Here is a 14,324-nt window from a genome sequence, read left to right on the forward strand (position 1 = left end):
TCTTTCCCTATGATCTTTGTTTTGTTTTTTAAATTTTACATGAGTGAGATCATATGATAATTGTCTTTCTCTGATTGACTTATTTCACTTAGCATAATACCCTGTAGTTCCATCCATGTTGCTGCAAAAGATTTTTTGATGGCTGAGTAGTATTCCATTGTGTGTGTATACACACACACACACACACACACATACCTATATATATGTACATCTATACATATATACACACCACATCTTCTTTATCCACTTGTCTGTCAATAGACTTTTTCTTTTTTTTTTTTTAATTTTTTTTTTAATTTTTTTTTATTTTTTATGATAGGCACACAGTGAGAGAGAGAGAGGCAGAGACACAGGCAGAGGGAGAAGCAGGCTCCGTGCACCGGGAGCCCGATGTGGGATTCGATCCCAGTTCTCCAGGATCGCGCCCTGGGCCAAAGGCAGGCGCCAAACCGCTGCGCCACCCAGGGATCCCAATAGACTTTTTCTTGAGGCTAACTAGTTTCCATGAATCGGATAACTCACTTTCATTACACATATCCAGGTGTGGATTTATTCCTATTTATCTAGCTCAGAATATGGTGTGCTTCCTGCAGAGAGGTATTTCTCCTCCATGGGTCTCTTACTTTTTATACATGTATCCACTGGATATGCAATGAATCAAGGCTCTTGGCCATTCTTGGGGCATCTCTCAGGATTATATCTGATTTGTGCAAGCCTGAGGAATAAAGTAATAATTCCCCCTGGAACAAAAAGCATGCCTGTTTATTGCTTGCTATAAAACAGCAGGTTATATCATGAACTCATCTTCAAAGGGGCCTTATATACTGGAATATACTATGGCTTAGTTGAAGGTAGATTATTACATTTGTTTAGTTTTATTTATTTCTGGCATTCCAGGGTATTACCAGCTTAATACTAGTTCTTATTTCTCAGCTTGGAAAATTTTAGATTACAAAGAATTATAAAGTTTACATTCAAACTCAGGTGAGTACAGGCATATGGTTGTGAATTCCCAGAGAAGATCATTATATTGTAATCCAGAGCTCAAGAGAAAACAGGCAATCTTCTTGTTCTGATGGGCAAAGATTGTTTTCATCCACACTTTCATTGAGCATATAGCCCTCTCAGGTTCTAACTTTACAAAGAGGGGTAGGTCTCAAAACCATTTCTCTATCTCACGTAAACCTATTTTGTATCTTCTGTTTCTATGTTACCACTAATTCTCAATAATGTGGTTATTGAAACCAGCAACCCCTGACTGAAAGTGACCATAGCCAATAAGCAGTTCACAGGTTTCTTTTAGCTACCCATTCATTTTTGGTCTCTGAGCACTTCCCTTACATTATTTTGAGCTAAGATACTTACTTATTTAACTTACTTAATTCATTTATTTATAAAGGCTACTTTTATTCAACATAGTACTGGAAGTCTTAGCTGTGGCAATCAGACAAGAAAAAGAAATAAAAGGTGGCCAAACTGGTAAGAAAGAAGTAAAGCTGTCACTATTTGCAGATGGCATGATACTATGCACAGAAAACCCTAAAGACTCCACCAAAAAACTATTAGAACTGATAAATGAATTTACTAAAATCAGTTTACAAAATTAATATACAGAAATCTTTTTATATACCAATATAAAGTAGCAGAAACAGAAATTAAGAAAACAATCCCATTTACAACTCTACTAAAAAACCAAAATACCTAAAAATAAAATTAACCAAAGAAGTAAAAGACCTTTACTCTGAAAACTATGAAACAATGAAGAAAGAAATTAAAGACACAATACAATGAATGGAAAGATATTCCATGCTCATGGATTGGAAGAATTAATAACGTTAAGAAGTCCATACTATCCAAAGCAACCTACAAATATAATGCAATCTCTATTAAAATACCAACAGTATTTTTCAGAGAACTACAACAAATTATACAAAAAAATACTAAAAAACACTATGGAACCACAAAAGACCCTTAACAGCCAAAGCAATCTTGAGAAAGAGGAACAGAGCTGTCACAATCCCAGATTTCAAGATAGACTACAAAGCTGTAGTAATCAAAACACTATGGTACTGGCACAAAAAGAGACATACAGATCAAGAGAATAGAATACAGAGCCCAGAGATGAACCCAGCTTAAATGTTCAATTAATCGGGATCCCTGAGTGGCGCAGCGGTTTAGCGCCTGCCTTTGGCCCAGGGCGCGATCCTGGAGAACCGGGATCGAATCCCACGTTGGGCTCCTGGTGCATGGAGCCTGCTTCTCCCTCTGCCTATGTCTCTGCCTCTCTCTCTCTGTGACTATCATAAATAAATAAAAATTAAAAAAAAATGTTCAATTAATCTGTAACAAAGGATACAAGGATAGACAGTAGGGAAAAGGTAGTTTTCCACAAATGGTGCTGGGAAAACTGGCACAGCTACATGCAAAAGAATCAGAATGGACCACTTTCTTACACCAAACACAAAAATGAACTCAAAATGGATAAGAATCTAAATGTAAGACCTGAAACCACAAAACTCCTAAAGGAAAACCAAAGTAGACGTGCCTAGGTAGCTCAGCCAGCTAAGCATCTGCCTTTGGCTCAGGTTATGATCTCAAGGTCCTGGGATGGAATTCTGCATCAAGCTCCCTGCACAGGAGGGAGTCTGTTTCTCCTTCCTCTGTGCGTGCTTTTTCTCCCTCTCTTCCTCTGTCTTTCAAATCAATAAATAAAATCTTAGAAAAAAAAAAAAAAGGGAATTTAAGTGGTAATCTTTTTGACACCAACCACAGCATTTTTCTAGATATGTCACCTTGGGCAAGGGAAATAAAAGCATAAATAAACCATTGGGACTATAACAAAATAAAAAGCTTTTGCACAGTGAAGGAAACCATCAACAAAATGAAAAGACAGCCTACTAAAAAGGAGAGATATTTGCAAATGACATATCTGATAAGGGGTTAATATGCAAAGTATATAAAGAGCTTACACAACATCAAAATCCCAAACAATATGAATTAAAAAAATTGAACAGAGGACCTGAATAGACATTTTCCAAAGACATACAGATGCCTAACAGACACATGAAAAGATGTTCAACATTTCTCATCAGGGAAATGCAAAAAACAACCCACAATGAAGTATCACCTCATGTATATCACAATGGCTAGAATCAAAAAGGTAAGAAATGTCAAGTATTGGTGAGAATGTGGAACAAAAGAAATCGTCTTGTGTTGTTGGAGGGAATGCAAACTGGAAGATGCATACTGAGGAAAACATATAGTGGAATATTACTCAGGTATAAAAAAGAATAAGATCTTGCCACTTATAACAACATGGATGCACCTACACAGTATTATGCTAAATGAAATAAGTCAAAGACAAATACTATATTATCTCCCTTGCCTGTGAAATCTAAAAAAATTAAAGAAATGAATAAAGAAACAAACAAAAAACCAGACTTTTAAATAGAAAGAACAAAATAATAGTTGCTAGAGTGGAGATGGATAGATGGATTGGTGAAATAGGTAAAGAGAATTATGAGGTACAAACTTCCAGTTATAAAATAAGTCACAAAGATGAAAAGTATGGCACTGGGAATATAGTTAATATTGTAAAACCATTGTTTGGTGACAGATGGTGACTACATATATCATGGCATACAATGAGTAATGCATAGAATTATTGAATTATTATGCTGTATACCTGAAACTAATAGAACACTACATTAATTATATTTTAATAAAAAACTGAAAAACTAAAAGGAACTCTGTTGAACAATTCTATTTAGGAAGTCTATTACACATCTTTGTAGAAGACTGATTTCAAGTTATCTAGTCCAGAGTGGAAGTCTACACTGGCTTTTAAATTGGTGTGATATTATTATAATTATAATATTAAATACACCTTTTGGTCATTATCCAAGGTTCCTGGCGTATAGATCCTAAACTCTTATAATTTCCCATATAAGAGCTACAGAGGCATCTTTTGTTATAGTATTTAGTTTTGTTCCAAGTCCTGAAATAGCTCCAGAGCGATAAAGGTGAAATAACATCTTTTGTTATTCATAACAAGCCCCTTTCAGCTACACCTCAGTTTAGATTAATGAAATGACTTTTAGAAGCCCACTAAAGAGAGGGGCTGATTGTCAGGGGAACCAAATTTGTGATCTGAAGGTCAGAACTTCCAGCCCTGTATCTCAGACCTCAAGGGAGGAGACAGGTGCTAGAGATTTTCTTAATCACTAAAAATCAATTATTTAATCATTTGTGCTTCCATAATGAAGCCTTCATAAAAATCCCTGAACTAAGGGCTCAGGGAGCTTCCAGATTCATGGAGGTGCCAGGAAGGTGGCATTCTTGGAGAAGGCATGGAAGCTGTGTGCCGCTTTCTGCATACATTGCTTTATGTATCTCTTCATCTGACTGTTCCTGAGTTATAGCTTTTATAATAAGCCAATCTAGTAAGTAAACTGTTTTCCTGCATTCTGTGAGCTGCTCTGGGAAATTAATTGGACCCTAGGAGGAATACGTGGGAACCTCCAATTTATAGCCAGTCCTTGGAAGCACAGGGTAACAACCTGGGCTTGTGATTGATGTCAGAAAGGGAGCAAAGAGGCTTTTGTGGGAATGAACCCTTAATGTGTGGGATCTGAAGCTATCTTCTCCAGGTAGAGTGTCAAAACTGAACTGAACTGTAGGACACTGAACTAGGTGTCCATGGAATCGGAGAACTGCCTGGTTGGGAGGAAAAACTCACACACATATGGCAATACAGTGTCAAAACTTCGAAAAAAAATATATATATTGAGTAGCAGTAAAACAAGGGAGTGCTTCTCCCTAAATGGGCAACATCATAATTTAATCACAGAGAAAATCAGGGTCAACCTAATCACTTTTTAACACTTAAGGTGTTGAGAATTGTTATTATTTAAGGTTAACTTTAGTTAACCTTAACTAAAGTAGACTGAATATTGTCTGCATTTTTTTATTCCTCTGTAATTGATTATACATGATCCTTTGCCCATGGCCTTAAGAAGAGCAGAGTGTACTTCCCTGTTTCTCCACTTTGGGCTTGACCATGTGACTTACTTTGGCCAGTGAAGTATTAACAGAAGTAAAATGAATGGAACCTTGCAATGTGCTTTAGATAGCTGGACTTGCCTTTTTGTATTTCTTTTATTGCCACAATACCATGTCCTAGGTAGCCTCCTGGTCCCAAGAGAGACAGGTGACAAAACAGACTTTGCAATTTGAGTTCAGCCTAGAACAGCTAAACTCCAACTGACATACAGATATAGGAGAAAGAAATACATGCTAGAAACCAGAGTTTTTCACTGTTCTGAAAGAAGCTGACTTTGTCAGTTCTCAAGTCCTTTCCCTAAAATGAAGCATTGGAAAGGTATTATTTTAAAGGAAGTCTTTTAACCTAGAAGTTTTTCTTCTGCTAAACACACTAGGTTTAATTAATTATACTACAATATACCTAACAATCTGCCTTATAATTTGTCAACAATATCTAATATAAAATAGAGTACCAACCTGGTATTTATCTAAGAAGGAGAGATCTGTGGTTTCATTTAAAAGAACAGAGGATGATGTGACATGAACATATGGATTTAGTTCTGCAATATGTTGAAGTACAGCTTCAGCCCTAAAAAGCAAAAAAAAAAGGACTTTTATTATTCTTCCATTCAATACTCCCAATCCCTCATATTTGGACACTTTGACGATATCAGAGAAGCATGAATGCTAGAAAATTTCAATGGAAACTTAATATAGAGATAGAAAGAAGACTTACTTATCTATACAGATAACTATACAATGTTGAGATGTAGCATACTGTCATGTTCCATCATAAGCCATGTAATCTCAAAGCATACCCCTATGGTTCCAAACTCAGTAAGTCTTTTAATAATTCAGCAATAAAAAAGACTTTTAATAATCTTACATTCATTTCTAGGTAGCAATATCAACATATTAAAAATTTCACAAATATAAATAACTAAATCAGTGTATGTTAACACTTATTTGTCTATGGTGATGTGAATTTATGGTGATAAGTCAAACAACTATGAATGAACTGGAGTTCTAGACACAGAAAATATTCTAAGTAATTGCAAGAGTAAAAAAAAAATTCTACAATAATACATCAAAATATCTTATCTGCACCTGTTTCTCCTATTAACAACATCATCTTCACAGAGAAAGAAGTTGGTTCCTAGATCCCATGTTTGGCATTTTTCTGTATCATGAATGGTAAGTGCCTTTGAAAAAGAGAAAAATCTCTGTTATATTCAGGAATAAGATAGCTATATCTTTAATACTATTTATGCTGAATTAGAATTATCCAGTGTAATCAGATACTAGAAAGTAATTAAAAGCTTAAGAATTGAGAAGGATATAAAGTTGAATTCATTCACAAAGGGTGTGACCATATTCATCTGTAAACCCAGGAAAATTAACGGAAAAACTACTTTAAACCATAAGAGAATTTTAATTTAGGAAAGTAGTATGTTATACTAATCAAAATACAAAAATCAAAAGAATTCATGTGAACAATTATTTTCAAATGTTCCATGCTCAAAGTAAGAAAGATAATCAAATAACTGGAAAGAACATTTTTAACTTGTAACAGAGAAAGGAGCGAGGTATATGAAAAACATGCAGTATACTGAAAAAGAAATGCATTATTTTTTTTGAACCTGCTTGAGTACTTTAAAGTACTTTAAAGTCAATCCTGTTCAAGAATGAAATACCTTTTCTCATTCATCAGAATGGCTTAAATCCAAAAGTTTGGCAATACACTCTATTGGTGAGTGAGGTGAATCAGGTATTCTTATATTATTGATAGGTATGTAAACTAGCATGACCTTAGTGGAAAAGAATTTGGTATCTCTAGCAAAACGTGTACTTTTATCCTTTGACACAGCAATCCCGCTTATAAGAATTTATCACAAAGACACAGTGGGAAAGATACAAAAAGACTCACGTACAGGAGTATTAACTTAGCACTATTTGTAACAGAAAAAGACGGAAGGTAACAAAAAATATCTACCAATAAAGAACTGGATCTAACAATATATAATATATCCATACAATGTATACCCACGTAGGACAAAAAAAGGATGAAATATATATATTTAACATTATGAAGTAATCCCAGGATATGTTGTTAACTGATAAGGAGAAAATGGAGGCAAATATGGCACTTTATCTAAGAAAGGTATGTGGGGATAAATATGTATATACCTACCCATATGTGGGAGCTGCCAAGTATATCAATCAATTAATAACCAAAGTAGAGAGATTAACTTAGATAATAATACCCTAATAGTAGAGACTTCAACACGGCACTTTCAGCAAATGACAAATCTTTTAAACAGAACATCACAAAAGAAACAAGGGCCTTAAATGATACACTGGACCAAATAGATTTCACAGATATATACAGAACTCTCCATCCAAATGCAACTGAATATCCATTCTTCTCAAGTGCACATGGAACTTTCTCCAGAATAAACCACATACTGGGTCACAAATCAGGTCTCAACCGATACCAAAAGATTGGGATTGTCCCCTGCATATTTTCAGGCCACAATGCTTTGAAACTAGAACTCAATCACAAGAAGAAATTTAGAAGAAACTTAAAAACATGGAGATTAAAGAGCATACTACTAAAGAGGAATAGGTCAACCAGGAAATTAGAGAAGAAGTAAAAAGATTCATGGAAACTAATGAAAATCAAGATACAATCATTCAATATCTTTGGGATACAGTAAAGCAGTCCTAAGAGGGAAATATATCGCAAGACAAGCCTCCCTCAAAAAAACTAGAAAAAACTCAAACACATAAGCTAACGTCACACCTAAAGGAACTGAAGAAAGAACAGGAAGTAAAACCTACACCAAGCAGAAAAAGAGTTAATAAAGATTTGAGCAGAGCTCAACGAAACAGAGACCAGAAGAACTGTAGAACAGATCAACAAAACCAGGAGTTGGTTCTTTGAAGGAATTAATACGATAGATAAACCATTAGCCAGCCTTATTAAAAACAAAAAAGACTCTAATTAATAAAATCACAAATGAAAAAGGAGAGATCACAACCAAAACCAAGGAAATACAAACGATTTTAAAAACGTATTATGAGCAGCTATATGCCGACAAATTAGGCACTCTAGAAGAAATGGATGCATTTCTGGAAAACCACAAATTACCAAACATGTAACAGGAAGAAATAGAAAACCTGAACAGGCCAATAACCAGGGAGGAAAATGAAGCAGTCATCAAAAACCTCCCAAGACACAAAAGTCCAGGGCCAGATGGCTTCCCAGGGGAATTCTATCAAACATTTAAAGAAGAAACCAAACCTATTCTACTAAAGCTTTTCTGAAGGACAGAAAGGGACAGAATACTTCCAAACTTGTTTTGTGAGGCCAGCATTACCTTGTTTCCAAAACCAGACAAAGACCCCACCAAAAGGGTGAATTATAGACCAACATCCCTGATGAACACGGATGCAAAAACTCTCAACAAGATACTAGCCAGTAGGGATCCCTGGGTGGCACAGCGGTTTGGCGCCTGCCTTTGGCCCAGGGCGCAATCCTGGAGACCCGGGATCGAATCCCACGTTGGGCTCCCGGTGCATGGAGCCTGCTTCTCCCTCTGCCTGTGTCTCTGCCTCTCTCTCTCTCTCTCTCTGTGTGTGACTATCATAAAAAAAAAAAAAAAAAAAAAGATACTAGCCAGTAGGATCCAACAGCACATTAGAAGATTATTCACCATGACCAAGTGGGATTTATCCCTGGGATGCAAGGTTGGCTCAACACTCGTAAAACACAACATGATAGATCATATCAACAAGAGAAAAACAAGAACCCAAGAACCATATGATCCTTTCAATAGATGCAGAGAAAGCATTTGACAAGATACAGCATCCATTCCTGATCAAAACTCTTCAGAGTGTAGGGATAGAGGGAACATTCCTCAGCATCTTAAAAGCCATCTACAAAAAGCCCACAGCAAATATCATTCTCAATGGGGAAACACTGGGAGCCTTTTCCCTAAGATCAGGAACACGACAGGGATGTCCACTCTCACCACTGCTATTCAACATAGTACTAGAAGTCTTAGCCTTCAGCAATCAGGCAACAAAAAGAAACAAAAAGCATTCAAACTGGCAAAGAAGAAGTCAAACTCTCCCTCTTCGCAGAGGACATGATACTGTACATAGAAAACACAAGACTCCACCCCAGATTGCTACAACTCATACAGAAATTTGGCAGAGTGGCAGGATACAAAATCAATGCCCAGAAATCAGTGGCATTTCTATACACTAACAATGAGACTGAAGAAAGAGAAATTAAGGAATCAATCACATTTACAATTGCACCCTAAACCATAAGATACTTAAGGAATAAATCTAACCAAAGAGGTAAAGGATATGTACCCTAAAAACTACAGAACACTTCTGAAAGAAATTGAGGAAGAAGACACAAAGAGATGGAAAAATATTCCATACTCATGGATTGGAAGAATTAATATTGTGAAAATGTCTATGCTGCCCAGGGCAATTTACACGCTCAATGCAATCCCTATCAAAATACCACGGACTTTCTTCACAGAGTTGGAACTAATCATCTTAAGATTTGTGTGGAATCAGAAAAGACCCCAAATAGCCAGAGGAATATTGAAAAAGAAAACCAATGCCAGTGGCAACACGATGTCGGATTTCAAGCTTAGTACAAAGCCGTGATCATCAAGATATGTGGTACTGGCACAAAAACAGACACATAGATCAATGGAACAGAACAGAGAACCCAGGAATGGACCCTGAACTTTATGGTCAACTAATATTCGATAAAGGAGGAAAGACTATCCACTGGAAAAAAGACAGTCTCTCTCTCTATATATATATATAGAGAGAGAGACTAAGTATAAAAAAGAAAATCATAGAGCATTTTCAATAATTATATTAACAATATTGAAATTGTTATGCTGAAATTATGTTGTAAGTAGGTATCATATAATATAGGATAAAGCAAATACATGATTAAGTCCATATCATTAAGACTCAAACTTTAGAGTAAGAGAAGAGATAGAAATACAAATCATGATATCAAAGAAGTAGACATGCTATCATCCTAAACTTGAAACCTGGAATTTCAGTGTTCATTCATGAATTTTCTAGCTCTGTCCACTGAAGAGACTTTACCATCAGTGACAAAGACTACTAGGGTTGTATTAAAAGGACTCAAGAACGGAAGAGTCCAATAAGGAAAGATGAAACAATTTAAGCATCACTAAGAATTACAACTATACTGGATCAAAACAAATCATGTATGTTTAAATCCGTAAGTAGTTTATCATGATGTTCATGTATATACACATGCCACACAAGTTCATTAGTCACTATTGGGGGATGACAGGAAACTACTGATTCTGAAACCTGGTCAACAAAGGGTGAAAAAAAAAATCAAGTATTTATCCTGCCTTTTATACATGTACAAACTACACTTTAGTGAAACCAAATATGTGATGAATGGAAAACGGTCTAAAATACTATTCCAGCTAATAAATCAAAAAGAAATGACAGAATTGGAATATCATTATCACTAATGAAATAATGAATCTAGGCAATGATCATTAATAGCTAGTAATAACCACAAAAACAAGGGCAATAGATTAAGATTTCCTACCAAGAAGAAAACATAAAATTATCTGTGTAGCAGGAGTGCCAAAATAATCAAATCTGAATTTGAATCTCTGGATAGAAATACCAGTTTACAGGAAATACAAGAGTAGAGGTATATGTGATAAATGATCTGGTTTTATTTACAAGTACATTGTAATGGGAAAAAATCAGGGAAGGGAAATCTATAGATAAAAAGAAATCAATTTCAGTGTATGGACTTGACTTGAATCCTAATTAGAACAAAACAAATTAGAAAATCTGAATTCTAACTAGATATTTGATGATTGAGTTAGGCTGTAAGAGAACCCCAATGATTCCCAAGTCCTGTTACTCAGGCCTTTGTGTAATTCCCTTTCCTTACATTCATAAACTACTGAATTGCTTTTAGCAAATAAGCATAGATAATGGAATACCCAAATTAGGTTACAAAAGACTGATTTGTTTCACTAGAACATTCTCTTTCTTGTCTTCTTGCTAGCTTACTCTGATGAAGCAAACTGCCTTGGTGACCTCCAACCAAGAGTCAACAAGGAACTGAAGTGGGAATGTGAAGTGAATTGTTTCCTAGAGTTCAATGTCTGTTATGGTTGCCATCTTATTTGCCGCCTCCTCATTTTTCATCTTTTTTTCCTTACCTTCCCCTATGTGGATGTCTGGGTTTTATATCAAAATAATTTGATGGTTGGGGAACAGTGGGAAATGGGAAAGAGATAACATGGAACAAAATTGTCTATGAGCAGGTAATTGTTGCTGCATGATGGGTACATGGGGTTTTGTTAAAACTATTTTATTGTCATATAGTTTTGAAATTGTCAAAAGAGGAAAATACAGCACTAAAACAATTTTGCTAGTAAATGAAGAAGCAGCAAGAAGTAGGCCAAAGTGTAAACAATATTACCACTAATGAGCAAAAAAAATAAATAAATAAAATAAAAATCACAACAATTATTTTAACCAAGGACATTTACTCACTTACCTTAATTCCTGCAAGAACAAGATTCTTTGCTATGAAGGAAAAAGAAAAAGAGATAGCTTAATATTAGGAATGTATATTAGTCTTGATGGAGCTTAGTCCCATCTCTGACTGGATAATTTAACTTTTTTACTACCTAAAAAATATAAGTTCCTTAGAAAATACAGATGAACAAAAAGGAAAAAAAATTTCTATAATCATACCACACTGAGGTATAATACACTAAAGTTTTAAAAGATACTAGCCAGTATCTTTTACACTAAACTAAAGTTTTAGTGTATTATCTCAGACATGTTATAAATGTATGTGTGTGTGTTCTATCATATATGAATTAAAGATACAGAAATGATCATTAATGGTTATTAACATTATATAAAAAGAAGCAAGAGAGGGATCCCTGGGTGGCGCAGCGGTTTGGCGCCTGCCTTTGGCCCAGGGTGCGATCCTGGAGACCCGGGATTGAATCCCACGTCGAGCTCCCAGTGCATGGAGCCTGCTTCTCCCTCTGCCTATGTCTCTGCCTCTCTCTCTCTCTATGTGACTATCATAAATAAAAATTAAAAAAAAAAGCAAGAGAATCATTGCTGGTTCCTTGTGGAAGAACATAACAGTATCATGAAACAGTGTTATTAAGGAGCAGCTGGATGGCCCGGTTGGTTAAGTGTCTGCCTTTAACTCAGGTCATGATCCCAGGGTCCAGGGATTGAGCCTGAGGTCATGTTCCCTGCTCAGTGTGAAGTCTGCTTCTCACTCTGCCTTTCCCCCTTGCTCATGTTCTCTCACTCTCTCAAGTAAAATCTTAAAAAAAAAAAAAAAAAGATTTTGGATCTAATCTCCTTTATGGGAAAATAAATTAAATTCTTTAGTTTATGTTGCTCAAAGTATCATATAAAATCATGAATAAAAATACTACTTACCAATTTCCAAACCAAGACCACCCATACCACTTAAGAAAACATGGGACTTGGCCATCTTCTGCATTGCTGTATCTCCAAGAACGTACCTCTGTCGACTATAGGTAAAACACAATACAAATAAATTATTTCACAAAAATTCACATCCCTTAAAGTTGCTTGGGAATTAATAGTCTAGTAACTAGGTCCTGCCACAGATGTGTTTTGGATCACTTGCACAGTGGCTAACATTTCTAAATTAATTGCCAAATATAGTACATAGTTGGAAAAAACCTTAGATCTGGCACCACCTTCTCTCATGGCAGCAAATGGAGTTGAGTAGGAGTTGTCCTGTTTGATAGGGAAGACTATGTGCTCTAGACTTGCCACATTCTCATCCCATTCCCTTAGTTTATTACCTCAGGGGCCATAATAGGCATTTGAGTTTCCTACCTCCCCTTTAAGTCTTTATAAACAGGATTTCTGAGACAAAAAAAATAAAAAATAAAAATGGTTCCCTTCTTGGGAGTTTAGATGACTTACAGCAGTTTTCTAACATTATTTTATTTATTTCTTTTTATAAGTAGTATTTATGCCCAATGTAGAACTCAAACTTCCAACCTCAAGATCAAAAGTCACATGCTTTATCAACTGAGCCAGCCTGGTGCCCCTAAAAATTACTTTAAATATAAATGCTGTTAAAGTATGTACAAGATCCCGTTAAGGGATCCCTGGGTGGTGCAGCGGTTTGGCACCTGCCTTTGGCCCAGGGCGCGATCCTGGAGACCCGGGATCGAATCCCACGTCGGGCTCCCGGTGCATGGAGCCTGCTTCTCCCTCTGCCTGTGTCTCTGCCTCGCTCTCTCTCTCTCTCTCTCTCTCTCTCTCTGTGACTATCATAAATAAATAATTAAAAAAAAAAAAAAAAAAAAAGATCCCGTTAAGCCATCCATCCGAATAGCCAGAAGATAGCATCGGAATGAGAATTTCAAAAAACACACATTGGCTATTTTAAAAAGTCAGATACAGGGATCCCTGGGTGGCGCAGCGGTTTGGCGCCTGCCTTTGGCCCAGGGCGTGATCCCGGAGACCCGGGATCGAATCCCACATCGGGCTTCCGGTGCATGGAGCCTGCTTCTCCCTCTGCCTGTGTCTCTGCCTCCCTCTCTCTCTCTCTCTCTGTAACTATCATAAATAAATAAAAAAATTAAAAAAAAAATATTAAAAAGTCAGATACAATAATAAAGGCAACAGAAAGCTTATTTGAAAGAATAGTGATAAAGTTGATGCTGTACCAAATTTTTGAAGATAATGGTCATTCCAATGGATTCTTACAAGAATCATTTGAAAATGGGTTAAATATAAATAACTGAACTCCTTGGTTTAGAAGTATTTCTTTTGGAATTTGCAATGTTCATGCTAGTTTAATTTATTTAATGCATGTTTGTTTAGTATGTAGATACTTATTTCCATATTTCAGCTATTTATATTCAATTTAAAAGCCTGAAAAGTCATTTCTCACCTAGTCAGAAGACAATTTATAAACACAAACTGTTATTTCATTCCTCATTCTCACAAAATAAAAGCTAGACTTCTCTTTTTATTTTATTTTTATTTTTTAAAAGATTTTATTTATTTATTCATGAGAGACACATAGACAGAGAGAGAGGCAGAGAGACACAGAGGGAGAAGCAGGCCCCACACAAGGAGCCTGATGTGGAACCTGATCCCAGGACTCCAGGATCACGCCCTGGAACGAAGGCAGGCGCTAAACCGCTGAGCCACCC

At 36.0% G+C, this 14,324-nt stretch overlaps 1 protein-coding gene across 1 annotated transcript in view; it reads right to left on the reverse strand.

The window, feature by feature from the left end:
• Positions 1-14,324, reverse strand: part of UBA6 (ubiquitin like modifier activating enzyme 6) — an 83,628-nt gene that overhangs the window by 46,935 nt on the left and 22,369 nt on the right. Inside the window, exons 3-6 of the mRNA XM_072775225.1 lie at positions 12,562-12,656; positions 11,648-11,676; positions 6,151-6,245; positions 5,521-5,632 (exon numbers count right to left, since the gene is read on the reverse strand). Coding sequence (XP_072631326.1) covers positions 5,521-5,632; positions 6,151-6,245; positions 11,648-11,676; positions 12,562-12,656 — 331 coding nt within the window. The remainder of the gene's footprint in view (positions 1-5,520; positions 5,633-6,150; positions 6,246-11,647; positions 11,677-12,561; positions 12,657-14,324) is intronic.

The sequence above is a fragment of the Canis lupus genome, chromosome 14 (assembly GCF_048164855.1).
Source record: "Canis lupus baileyi chromosome 14, mCanLup2.hap1, whole genome shotgun sequence".
Classification (NCBI taxonomy): domain Eukaryota; kingdom Metazoa; phylum Chordata; class Mammalia; order Carnivora; family Canidae; genus Canis; species Canis lupus.